General features: G+C 44.2%; 1 protein-coding gene across 1 annotated transcript; it reads right to left on the bottom strand.

Annotated features, from left to right (window-relative positions):
• Positions 1-6,072: 6,072 nt before the first annotated feature.
• SYS1 (SYS1 golgi trafficking protein) lies at positions 6,073-12,686 on the bottom strand. The gene is made up of 4 exons (XM_075011742.1): positions 12,607-12,686; positions 11,844-12,090; positions 10,483-10,550; positions 6,073-7,818 (listed from the first exon to the last, which is right to left on the bottom strand). Exons 2-4 carry the CDS (start codon positions 12,003-12,005, stop codon positions 7,578-7,580), a joined length of 471 nt encoding a protein of 156 aa, XP_074867843.1. The 5' UTR covers positions 12,006-12,090; positions 12,607-12,686; the 3' UTR covers positions 6,073-7,577.
• Between the last annotated feature and the right edge of the window lie 414 nt (positions 12,687-13,100).

The following is a 13,100-nucleotide window of genomic DNA, read 5'->3' as shown; positions in this document are numbered from 1 at the left end:
GACAGTTTCTTGCAAATGATTTCAGCATATGCTGAGAACTCAACGCTATTATTTGGAAGTTGAAAGCAGTGACTTAAGTTTCCATTCCAGGTCACTAAGACCTATCTCCTAGATCCTAGAGGCCCTTGCATGCAAAGAAGTCAAAAGAAGAGCTAGAAGGGACCTTGAGAGGTCATCAAGTCCAGTCTGCTGCCCTCAAAACAGTGTCTTTCACCATCCCTGACAGATTTTTTTTTGAAGTTCTAACTATACCCCAGACTGTTGAAGGCCCCCTTAGGGATTGAGTTCAACTCTAGGTATACAAGGCTAATGCTCTACCTACTGAGCTAATCCCTCCCTCAATACTGAATATAGGCCAGCTCCTTCACATCCATTACAGTGCTTCAAAGGGAACTGAAATTTCCCGAACAGATAGACCCAAGGTTCACCTAAGTCTGGTAAACCTATCCCTTGACAGGCCAGTACCAAAACCTTCAGAGGAAGGCACAAGAAATCTGCATTAGGCACATGCATTAGGTAGGATAATCTGTCCCCACTCAAGGTCTTAACCTCATCCCTACTAGTGGGAGATTGGTTTAAGGCCTGAACATATGGTTTATATCCTTTCCAAAAAGTTTGTTGGCTTTCATTAAAATAACTTGAGATACTCTTGTCACTTATATTACTCTAATCTCTCTCTGAATCTTCAAAAACAACATGAAGTCCTGCAGCACCTTATAGACTAACAGATATTTTGGATTATAAGGTTTTGTGGGCAAAGACCTGCTTCGTCAGATGCACGACAAAGCGGTTCTTTGCCCACAAAAGCTTATGCTCCAAAATATCTGTTAGTCTATACTGTGCCACAGGGCTTCTTGTTGTTTTTAAAGACACAGACTAACTCGGCTGCCCCTCTGATCTCTGAATCTTGCTGTTGTCTGGGTCTCACCAACTTTTTATGATGAGTTCCAGTTTTATTTTGTGCTGGATGAAAAAGTCTTTCCTTTGATCAGTTTTGAATTTACCATCATTTAATGGTGCTGGAGGTGTTACAAGACAGGAAGAACAAAAACTCCTCCTCTACTTTTTCTGTAGCATTAATCCTGTATGGTTGTCATGACCACCATATTAAAAGCAATCAGGGCACTCACTCCATTTTGAACGGAGAGAAGCAGAACCTAGTATCATAAAGCATGGATGAGCTGCACATCTGTGAGGATTCCCATTACCACAGTATGGAGGAAATTCTTAGTTATTCCAAACTAGTAGCCTCTGTTTACTGTTAAACCATCTTACGCTCACAGATTGGTTCAAACCAGCACACAGAATTAGAAAAACAGGTATGAAAGTTCTAACACCATTCACAAATAAGGACATGTGCTTTAGAATGTGAGCAAGACTTTAGTGGGCCAATAAGACAGGCACTGCAAGGCCCTGATATTTAGCTATGTATACTGCAGGGATGTACACAAACTTCTCTTTCAGCAAAGAACATCTTTTGGTCTTTCTACAGACACTGCAAATCAGAGGTCCATTAGTGCCACCCTTCACAAAGCAAGTTCCTTCCTGTGTAAGTTCTTGCACTCTGCCTGCTGCCCTGGTTACCATTTACCCTTCTGCTCACCACAGAACTGCTAAGCAACCCAGCTCCCACTGGCAGCAGGGAGGGAGTCCTCTACAAAGTTAATGAAGTGGCAGCTCCCAAGAATTTAAATACCTGCTGTTCTTTCCTTGAGCTGTTTCAAACTCCACTTCCAGGTGGCGCATCCAGGGATTTTGGTGATGTGGAAAGACATTAACAAGAGACTCTTTAACGGTGACACGTGGGATTTCAAGGAGACAAACACCTCTGGCATTGGGCACAATTGTACCTTCAGGATGAAGTGGTTACCACGGAGCATTTTAGGATTTCACTAGTCTCAACTCTAGGTCCAGATTGGTTCTTGTTTTTGCTTTGATACAAATGCAGTGTATCTGTGGTGGACAACCCGTGGCAAGCTGCTGTTGGACTGCGACATAGGTCATTTATCTTGCATCTGTACAGCCACCCACATCTCCCATTGGCTGCAGTTTGTAGTTCCCAGCCAATGGGAGGTGTGGGAAGCAGCGGCCAGCAAGTCCCTGCAGCATGCATCTTCCCATGACAGGCTGCCCAGGACTGCACTATAACCTGTGGTTTCAATCCATTCTTTCCTCTCCCCACTAGTTTTGTTTCCCCACCTATTTCCTACACATCTCCCTGAGGGGAAAGCAGCAATAGCTGGTCACTGCTTACAGCCAAGGCAGAAACTGCCTTGTGGTCACACCTGTGTAATTCTGCTTTAGAGGAAGCAATGTAAGGTTTAGAGTAGACCACTATCTAATGCCTTAATAGGATTCCTCTTCTTAACATCTTCCCCTTTGCTAAACTTTCAAGCTTTTAAACAGTTCTAGAAGACAGAATAGTGCCTTCATGATTAGTGCTCTCTGCAAAGCCTCTTTCCTGCCAAATCTTACAGTCTCTGGATGAAAATATCCTGTTTGCTGACACTAATGCAAGCACCAGAAAGGGCACAGGTGTTGGGAGAAAAATCTCCCTGGAGCAAAACCCCTCAGCTCCAATATACTAAAGAAAAACTTAATTAAGCAGCAGGCCCATCTGCCACTGCTCTTGAATGAACTTGAGAATGGCCATACTGGGTCAAACCAGAGAGCCATCTAGCCCAGTATCCTGTCTTCCAACAGTGGGCAACGCCAGATGCCCCAGGGGGCATGAACAGACAGGTAATCATCAAGTGAGCCCTCTCCCATCATCCATTTCCAGCCTCTGACAAGCAGAGGCTAGGAACATCATTCTTAATCCATCCTGGCCATTGAAGGACCTAACCTACATGAATTTTTCTACTTCTTTTTTGGACCCTGTTAAAGTCCTGGTCTTCACAACCTCCTCTGGCCAGGAATTCCACAGGCCTACTGGGCTCTGTGTGGAGAAAAGCTTCCTTTTGTTAGTTTTAAACCTGCTGCCCATTAATTTCATTTGGTGACCCCTAGTTCTTATGTTATAGGAACAAATAAATCACTTTTCCTTATTCGCTTTTTCCACACCAGTCATGATTTTACAAACCTCCATCATAGCCCCTCTTAGCCTCCTTTTTTCTAAGCTATGGGAGTAATAAAAGTTCCAAAGCCAAGGAATAGCTGAGACTTCACCAACTATGTGCAAGTCAAAATTACGCTTTATAACATGGGAATAGAAGGTTTGTGGCATTTTCAACTCAAATTCTGATTTAAAGAAACTCTGCTCCCCTTCAGCTGAGAACAGTCAGGCATTAATTCTTCCTACAGAAGGCACTGACATATGTATAAATGTAAGTCCTCAGAGGCACAGAACCTAGACCACACTACAGCATTTCATGCCAATGCAGCACGGTCCAGTCCAGTGGTTCTCAATCTTCACTGCAATGTAATCAGCTTCTGACAACAAAAAAATCACCCAGACTGGGACAGAGCCCTAGCTCCACTGCCCAGCTCAAGCCTTGAGCTTCAGCCCCAGATAGTGAGTGGGTCTCAGGCTCCAGCATTAGCCCCAGAGAGCCTAACACTGAGAATCATGGGTCTAATCCACTGAGACAAGCAGAACTGTTTCCAAATCAGAATGAGAATGAGAAACAACATTAACACTTCAATCAGGGTCCTCACAAACGTGTCTATGGCTAGCAGCTCTTTCCCCTTTAATGAATAAGACTATTGCAGCCCTCCACTGCTTCTCCCTCCTATCTACTCTTATCAAGGAGGAGAACGTTTTCCTCCCGACCCACTATTTGAAATGTGATAGAGAGACCCTGTGAAGTCAGTTGCCTGTCAGTAAGTTACTCACCCACTAATCAAAACTGAAAGACCTGCAATTCTTTCCACATATGGAACTAACTCAGCCCTTCCCACACATTAGTACTGACAGAAAGGAGACATTAAGGTTGAACAACACAAACAGCGTTTCATCTAGAGGCTCACTGGGATGTGGAATAGCACAAATTACTAATAGCGCAAGAGTGGAAAACCAGCTTATTTATTCTAGATCCTGTGGTTTCTTTTGGTTTAAAAAAAAAAGCCAGTGATCAGCCAGCTCCCTGCCCGCTTCCTCTCCAATCCTGTGGCTGGAGCTGGCAAGCTGCAGGTAACTCAGTACAGACAAGTACCTGCACAAAACACCCCCAATACCTAGATCTGAACTAAATCTATGGTTTCATGAGACTACTGCTGAAGTTGGGATTACATGTGCTCTTCACAATCTCTATGGGGTAATCACACACTGAAAAACATTCCAACAAATCCTTCAGCCCTGAAACCACTATGAATGGGATTAGGATTTTTCTGAAAATATGCTAGTTCATGAGCCCACAATGATGGTCTTTCATAAGGCTACAGCAAAGGCTCCCAAATTATGGTCCATTCAGCAGTGGCAGTGGTCTGTAGGGAATGTGGTCACATTCTCATTTGCTGCTGCTAAACTGAAAGAGCAGTAATTGGAAAATATGCACCATATTTTAGCTATTAGTTTTCCCTATAAGCAAGTTCAGTAGTTTCAAAGGATCCTTTTGTCATCACATTCAGAAGTTCATCCTACTGTGAATAAGGAGTAAGCTGGGAAAAGGAATCTTTTCAAATGTTATCTATGCTGGAAAGTTTGAAAACCAAGGCATGTGTGTTCCAATCTGTCTCTGGATCTACCTTCCTTTCCAGGACAGGAAACAGTGCCACCTCCTGGAAGAATGGTAAGTGGCATGCAGGATTGAACATTAGGAAAGAGTTGTATGCCTAAACAGAGGGGTAGCTGCGTTAGTCTGTAGCTTCACGGCCCCTCCCGCCTTCCTCCAAAAACAAAACCAAGCAGTCTTGTAGCACCTTAAAAGACAAACAATTAGGTAATGAGCTTTTGTGAGTAAGACCCACTTCATCTGACCCACAAATGCTCATTACTTAATAAAAAAAATTGTTAGTATTTATGGTGCTACAGAACTGCTTGGTTTTCAGATCCTTAAACAGTTGTGGGAAAAGCAGAATTTTGACATTGGCAAAACAGGACCAGGTGGTTTAAGGTTGGTTGGCTACTGCAATGTTAAGAGGCCATTGTCTGGCCTTCTAATGAACTCTGCTCTACTTAGGGACGAAAACTCTCTGGCTACATACACACTACAGAGATCTTTCAAAAGTAGCTCTTCCGGAAGATCCCTTTCAAAAAAGACTGCATCCACATACAAAAAAGTGGATCAAAAGAGTGATCTGCTCTTTTGAAAGAGTGTCCACACAGCCCCTGCTCTTTCAGAATGGGCCAGGGATAAAATAAATAAATAAATAAATAAATAAATAGTCAGGCCCTATGAGGACTGCTCTTTCGAAAAAAATGGGCTGCGGAGCATCTACACACGTTTTCTTTTGAAAGAAGCTTTCGAAATGGGGCGCTCTTCCTGAAATGGGAAGAGAAGAGCGATTTCTAAAGGAGCACCACGTTCTTTTGATTTACTTTCGAAAGAACGCTTTTTCTGTGTAGACACTCCATGGGATCTTTCAAAAGAGCCCCCTACCTTCGAAAAATCTTTTGAAAGAACTTGCTAGTGTACATGCAGCCCCTAAACTATTTCCTAGGGAAAAAACTGCTCCTCTACAAAATGTCTTGCATATTCATCACTCTTTTCTTTCCTAAGGTTATTTAATGGAAACAAATGCTTGATTTCCTAAATCAGCATAGTGCTCTTTGGTAAGACTTGTGATACCAACAGAAGAAGATTCTCACTCTACTTGGAACAGCAGGGAGCAGTTAAACTTGGAGGGAACTAGGACCCTGTCATTGTACAAATGTTTCCCTTCCCGATGCCCCCAAAGTACTGAGGAGAAAACCACAGACTAGCAGAACTGTGCTTAAACTGAAATAGTCTGTGCTCTCCAGGCAGGAAAGGTCCATTGGGACAGGCTGAAGTCTCACACTGTCTGTACTCTCACAGGACAGATGAAAAAGACGGGCGCCCTCATAATGCCATAGTGCTCTGCTTAAGAAAACAGCAGCATTCTGTTCACTGACAGTACAGAGAGTCTCTACTCCACAATAGAACAGGTTTCAAACAGATTTTATCCTCGATGAAAACACTATATATGAATATATGAGATGAGCAGTTGCAGTTAATTTTGAAATTCACAACAACAAAATGAAGAGAGCCATTTTAGAGAGTTTATCACATTGTGTTAGATCATCCCAATTCTTTACAAACTTCACATTAATTTAGCAAATATAATTTATTCAAACCAATAATATTAACGTACAAAGGAGAGAGATGGCAGTAGCAAGCCACACTAGAGAAGCAGGAATTTCAACAATAAAATCCTCGTTTGCCCCCATTTAGAATGACACAGACAACGAAGACATACCATCCCTTAGAAGAAATTGCACAACCAGAGGTGAGTCTGACCACTTGGGATGCAGGACCCAAAGAAACCATTTGGACTACTCTTTTCACAGGAACAGGGAGGTCAGTGCCTTATGAGAAGGGAGGTTCTATTTAAAAGCACCATCTTGCTAACAGCATAAGAGACAAATATCAGTCCCCCGTACGGCATCCTCCAGCAAGAAATACCTACCAATTTTGGAACATAGTCTTTGGTGGCTACTTTCAGAAAAGATTAAGTACTGGTAGTGGGAATGACGGAAGGTACTTGTAACACAGCAGAAAGTGTCCCTCAACCAACTCCAATCTACAATTCAGCACTGGGTGAAAGTTATGGTCAACCCTTTGTGCAGGATGAAAATAAGCCATGTGATTTTCACTGGTTCCAGGATTTCTGGCTTGCAGTGTTTAACAAACGTTAGAATGTGACCATTGGTTTTCTTTTCTGGCCAGACCTTACCCTATTGCTGTGAGGCAGACATTCATAGTGTTTCTCAAAGTGCTTAGCTCACCAGAAGAATTGTAACAACTGAAGGCAGCTTAATACTATTCTTAACATTTTGTTAAAAAAGAGTTTCTTCAGTCCGACAACATTTGTTGCCTTTCATCTACTCTAAGAACTAAACACAGAAACATTAACTAAATGATATGGACATACAGGCTCTATAGGTGCACAAGTGGTAACCAAGGCAAACTCAATTACTTTTAATCCTGTATCAGTTCAGCTCCTTGATTTTGAAACAAAAACCTACGAAAGGACAAAATGTGTTAGATGATGTAAGAAGCAGCTCCTGGTCAATCATTGTGCATTTCTCCCAGAAGGTTTGATCTTTCCAGCTCCAACATCTGAAGAATCTGCATGTGGGTTAAATTCCAGCTGCTTCTCATGCTCTAGGTTCTGTTGCCTGACATTTCCCTGGACCACATCAATTGAATAAAGAGTGATAACACTCACATATAAAAGTCATGTTAAATGCCTTGTGTTATTAAAATAAAACTTCTGCTTTGTTCATTGTCTTAGGCCAACAGCAGAGATCTTCACACTCACGCAGCCCCCAAGATCTAAAAAAAAAAAAGTCTAAACAGACCTGCTGTGCTTCTTCAATGAAGTTTGTTGGCACTGTCTTGTGTCACTGCCGAGATGCTGAAAGCAACCTGATGTAACACATCCCCAAAACAAGTTTATACGCTGGACTTGGGGGCTGAATTCAATGGGATTTCTTTGAGTTCTGTTCTCATACAGAGATACTCCCCAATCCCAGTCATGAGCGCAGTGCACACTACATGCACTAGCCACCACGTCAGAGCTGTGGGAAAATGTGCATTATAAATCCAGCAACTCAGCAGATGGAAAAAATGAACTGTGACTGTGAAATCCAAACACTGCTTTCCTCGCCGAACAAAGTACAACAGTCCCAAAGCACTGCAAGAAGAAAAGAGAGAGATGTAACTGGAACTGTCTGTAAATTTCTTTAACCTGCAGTGGCCACAGAGGAAGAGATCTGGCAACAGGGGTCAGGAATTATTTATCCATTAAAAATACATCTTATCTGTTCTGAAATCTGGACTATTCGGACATTGCTTAATATTAATGCAGACAACTGTATAACAGCTTATGGCATTTTACTTATCTGAAGGTAAAGGAATAAGCTTTTAGTTTAAGTATTCCTGGCTGGCTCTCTGCCTTGTCGCTCTTTGTAATCTTTGGCCACTGACTAAGACTAAATTCTTTGCACCTTTTTAGCACTTTATACATAAACAATTATTTACAAATATTAATTTCTACAACACCCCTCAAGTGCAGATCTGTAAAGATGGAAAAACTGAAGCAGTGATATTAAATGACTTGTCCAGGGTTCAGAAGAATCATCATCAGAGTCAGGATTACAGCTTTAGAAGTTCCTCATTCCCAGCCTTGTACTTAGAGACTTTCTAACTGCTAACTCTCCCACAGAGAAGCCATTACAGAGGGTACATCTTCACTACAGGCTGGATCCCTGGGCAGTGATCAAGCCAGTAGGGATCAATTTATTACATTTAGTATAGACGTGATTGGGATCTGCAACTGAAATAGCAAGAAGAGCCATTCTTTTCAAATTCAGTTACAAAATCAACACTTCAAGAGCCACAATGCATGTGAATACGAGACAGTCCTTAATAAGTAACATCAAACCATATTTTTGTCAACTCTATTTTAAGAACAGCGCACACATGATTTGTACCAGTTAGAAAGTGAAAACAAAAAAGGAGTAACGTAGCACTTTAAAGACTAACAAAATAGCTTATTAGGTGAGCTTTCGTGGGACAGACCCACTTCTTCAGACCATAGCCAGACCAGAACAGACTCAATATTTAAGGCACAGAGAACCAAAAATAGTAATCAAGGTTAACAAATCAGAAAAAAAATTATCAAGGTGAGCAAATCAGAGAGCAGAGGGGTGGGGTGGGGGAAGTCAAGAATTAGATAAAGCTCTCTGCTGCAGCTGATTGCTCATTAGCTGCCGCCACTTAAACAAAACGAAACAAAAACAAACAAACCTAAGTTCAGCTGGTCTAATGGCGGCAACTGAATTTAGTGTTTTTGTTTAAGTGGCAGCAACTTCTAGAGCCGCAAGAGTCAGCGGTGGCAGTGGTCAGAGCCGCAAATGGCTCCTTAAAGAGCCACAGGCAGCTCTGGAGCTGCTGGTTGCTGAATCCTTGATGTGAAAAATCAGCCGTTGCGCGCTCTCCCATCCACTCCGGTACTACACCAAAATAAGAAGAGTAAGCTGAGTCGATGGGAGCGTATTAGCTGTTCACTTACTGTAGTGAAGATGCCATGGTAAACAAATCTAATTATGTCAACTTTTCAGATATTCTATTCACACAGCTGAAGTTGCATAACTTAAGTTGACAGTCTGTGGTAGCATAGACAAGGCCTAACAAATGGAAGGAATTCTCAGATCTCAGCTAACGAGAACAAGATATGTTCTGCAACATATCCCACTGACCTTCATGCACACACCTCTCACTAACACCAGAGAAGGATCAAGAAGACACTTGAATTACCAGAAACAAATGACATCCTGGCATCTCTTACGGCAACAGTCTTACTATTATGGTCTAATTCCGTTACACAAGATGATCAGACACAATACCAGCTGTCAGCTTGGATGGCACAGCAAAGGGGCAGGGGACAAAAACAACCCTGGAATCTTTTGAGAAAGGGACTCTTGCAGAGGGATAGGAAAGTTTTGCTGAGGGAAGAGGGCAATGTTGCAGGAAGATGTCAAACTCTTTACAGGATAACACGATTGAGATTGACAAGTGATGTAAGGATAAACAACGGCTGGACAGCAAGGAAGTCTGGGGAAAAGATGACTGTCCAAAGGAAACACTTTGCCTGGAAGATCACTTTAGTTCATTGGAATGGAGGAGATCAGGGATACAATATGTGCATAAATGTGTGATCTGATTTTTAGTTTTTATCTGCCCATCCTACTAGTTCACAACCTATTATTTGTAGCTCCTGCTTGTCACATGAATGCTCCTGGAGCAGGGAATCTGTGGCTCAGTATGCTTTTTAAGTACAAGATACTAGCACCATGTGAGTACTAAGAACAAATAAAAAATAAAAATAGGCCCTCTCACTGTGACATATTTAATTACTGTCAAAGCCTCAGGTTCACACTGTGGATACATAAAGAGGCACTTACATCACTTTCCTTCAGGGTGCAAGCAACACAATTCACAATTTCCCACAGAGTTTGCACACTAGTTCTTAACACAATCATACCATCAACGCAGCATGAGTCTCATCAAGAGTAGGGCAACAAGTTGTGTTGTTAGCAAGTTAGCTAATGTGTACTAATACATTTGAAAAGTCTAACATAGACAGGGCAGGAAGGCAGACTTTAACATGCACTAATCTGGTTTAGTTAAACCTCGGTTCCCTGCTGTGTTAAAGGCAGTATGTCTTATGTACATCGGCCTTTTAAAAGATGTCAGTACATGCTAACATCACGTGTAATTCTAAATTAAAGACAATAATAGCTAAGCTCAGTATGGATAAACAGAAACTCGACAGCTCACTGCAGAGCTGACTTACCAGGTGAGTGCGTTGAGGATGAAAGCCATCATGGAAAGTCTTCCAGGTGGGGTAGAGAATCCCAAGATCTATGTAGGGTTATAAATAAGACAGGCACTAAAATAAATTGCAGTTTGCTTCAGCTATGTGTCTATTCCACTCAGGCTCTTCTCAGTGATTCAGTTCCATTTTATGTTTGCTCACTACAATGCAGATAAACAACAAAAAGCCCAAAGCAGCAACAACAAATATTTTTTCTTTACCTAAAGTGTGGATTTGTATTTACAAACTTAACTTTACCTACACATCCAGGAATGTGTGTCAGAAAACACAACAGAGAAATTGATTTTGAATAGAACTTCCCTGACTTCAGTAAACTTACTCCAGAGCTGAGTTTGGCCCTGTAGGTCTAACTTAGGGTCTGGAGACCAACAATAAGACTGGATCCCAGCTTCTGAAACACATCTGTCTTCAGGTTGCAGAGCAGAGATCTCTCTTGTGTGAAATCCCATTATTACTGTGTGTTGTTACTAAATGTAGGCTCAGTTGCATTTTAAGGTACTGGCACTTCTGGAGCACTCAAAATATGCGAGGTTTGAATTGTGGAAGAATTGTTAATATGTGGATGACAAATAGAAGTGCTTTATGGATACTTATAGTCCTTTTTTCTAGAAATCATACTTTCTAGGGATGTTAAAGATTTAACTGTTTAACCAGTAAACCTCACCCCTAATGGATAAGAACTACTGGTTATGGTTAACCGGTATGCACTAGAGCAGCCATCTGCCTGCTGTGGGAAGGGGGCTGCTTTAGCCCCGCAGAGCCCCCACCTGAAGCATTCCAGGACCAGGCCTGCTTTGGGCCAGCTAGAGGGCTGCCATGAAAAGGGGCTGCTCCAGCTGTGCTGGAGAGACCCCTCACCCAAAGCAGTACTATGAGCAGGGATGTTCCAGCTGGCCCAGAGCCACCCCGGTTCCTGGCATGCTGCAGGCAGAGTTGCTCCAGCCTGGCCAGAGCAGTCCCTCTCCATGGGAAGGGGGCCTCCCTAGAAGTTCCCCAACCCATTTAATCAGCTAACCAGTTAAACTTGGCATTTAACCAGTTAAATGTGGTTTTATACCCCAATACTGCCATAAGATAAGGTCTTAAGCCCCTATCAGTAGCTGAATATTATCATGTATGAATTTTAGGTTTGACTGAACCCAGGTCTCCACTGTGAAATCATCCTAGTTCTGTGCTGCTCAGTGGTGCTGGAGAGTCAAAATCCAATGTGGTCTGAGGGCTACATATATCAGTGTGCCAGTGACCTGTCCGACTGGAGTGTTTCATTCTCTAAATTTGTGAGACCCTCTCCATGTTCTAGTTAAGGAAAAATATCTTACCTCATAACTGAAAATCTGGTCAAGAGAAGGGCTGTTCTGCACCAGGCTGTCCACCAGAGCTAGCCAGAGCCCCAAGGAGCTGTAATAGACTGCCTGCATGAGGACAATCTGTGCCACAATGAGGACAGGGTCCCAGACGTAGCTACGGAACTGTCCTGCCATTCCCACCACAGTTTGCACGCAACCCTGGGAAAGCCAATGCTCCTCAGCGAGCAAAGGAGACACTAGATGATTTCCTCTGCAGCACCTGGAAGAGAAGAGCAGGGGTAATTCCCACAGCACCTCTCAGGTCATCCCAGCTACAGTGGCACCCACCTGAAGCCAGGCTTAACAGGCTTCCACCATTGCATGGCATCAGCCTTCACCCCCAGTACTGCCCTCCGCTCATATACCCGTCCCCTCTGCGAACTTCCCAACTCAGCTCAGCTCCGCATCGCTCTAAACTCCCCACACGCCCCTCAGCTCCCGCCCCTCTCCCCCCTTCCCCACATGCCCCTCAGCTCCCGCCCCTGTCCCCCGCCAGCCCCTTCCCGGGCATCTCCCCCCTTCCCCACACGCCCCTCAGCTCCCGCCCCTCTCCCCCGCCAGCCCCTTCCCGGGCATCTCCCCCCTTCCCCACATGCCCCTCAGCTCCCGCCCCTCTCCCCCGGAATCTTCTCCGCACTTACGAGCCTCCCTCCCACGCCGCACCCCCCAGCGTCCGCCTGCCGACCCCACCCGGACAAGGTCCTCCGGCTCAGCCCCGCACGGCGCTCTGACTCACCCGGGACGGGACACGCCACCTCACGGCCAGGCCCAACTCGACTCCTGACACCGCAGACCACCGAAGCCGTAACGCGCGCCTAGAGCGGCACGAACGCAACAGCCAGTTACCATAGAAAATGAGCCAGATGCCTAGAGAGTCATCACCGGAACCGGATTGCCGGAAATACCATTGAGGTGGTGGCGCAGCCCAGCGCGCCCTCTCCGACCAGCCAACCCTTGCGCGTGGGTAGCCGCTTACCGATCTCGGCGCCCTCCCAGAGGATCGGGGCACTGGTGACCTCTGACCCGGCCAGGGCTGTGCCCAAAATGAGTAACGTTGTGAATATTGGCTCCAGGGCGACTGCTAGACACGGTGCGACCCCGGCTGATTGTCAGGCCTGAGCTGACCTGTGAGATACTGCAGAGGGATCGCCCGCTGAACTCACTTGTCTCGCCCAGGTGATGCTAACATAAGGGACCTGGCGTGTCATCGTGACGGTAGCAACGGAGACG

This window comes from Carettochelys insculpta, chromosome 17 (assembly GCF_033958435.1).
Source record: "Carettochelys insculpta isolate YL-2023 chromosome 17, ASM3395843v1, whole genome shotgun sequence".
Classification (NCBI taxonomy): domain Eukaryota; kingdom Metazoa; phylum Chordata; order Testudines; family Carettochelyidae; genus Carettochelys; species Carettochelys insculpta.
This window is presented reverse-complemented; position numbering and strand designations above follow the sequence as displayed.

Coding starts and splice junctions, on each gene's coding strand:
- SYS1 (XM_075011742.1), bottom strand. CDS start 12,005: ATGGCAGGACAGTTCCGTAGCTACGTCTGGGACCCTGTCCTCATTGTG. Junction 10,551..11,843: donor ACCAGATTTTCAGTTATGAG/GTAAGATATTTT, acceptor AACCCTACATAG/ATCTTGGGATTCTCTACCCC. Junction 7,819..10,482: donor ATCCTCAACGCACTCACCTG/GTAAGTCAGCTC, acceptor TTCTTCTTGCAG/TGCTTTGGGACTGTTGTACT.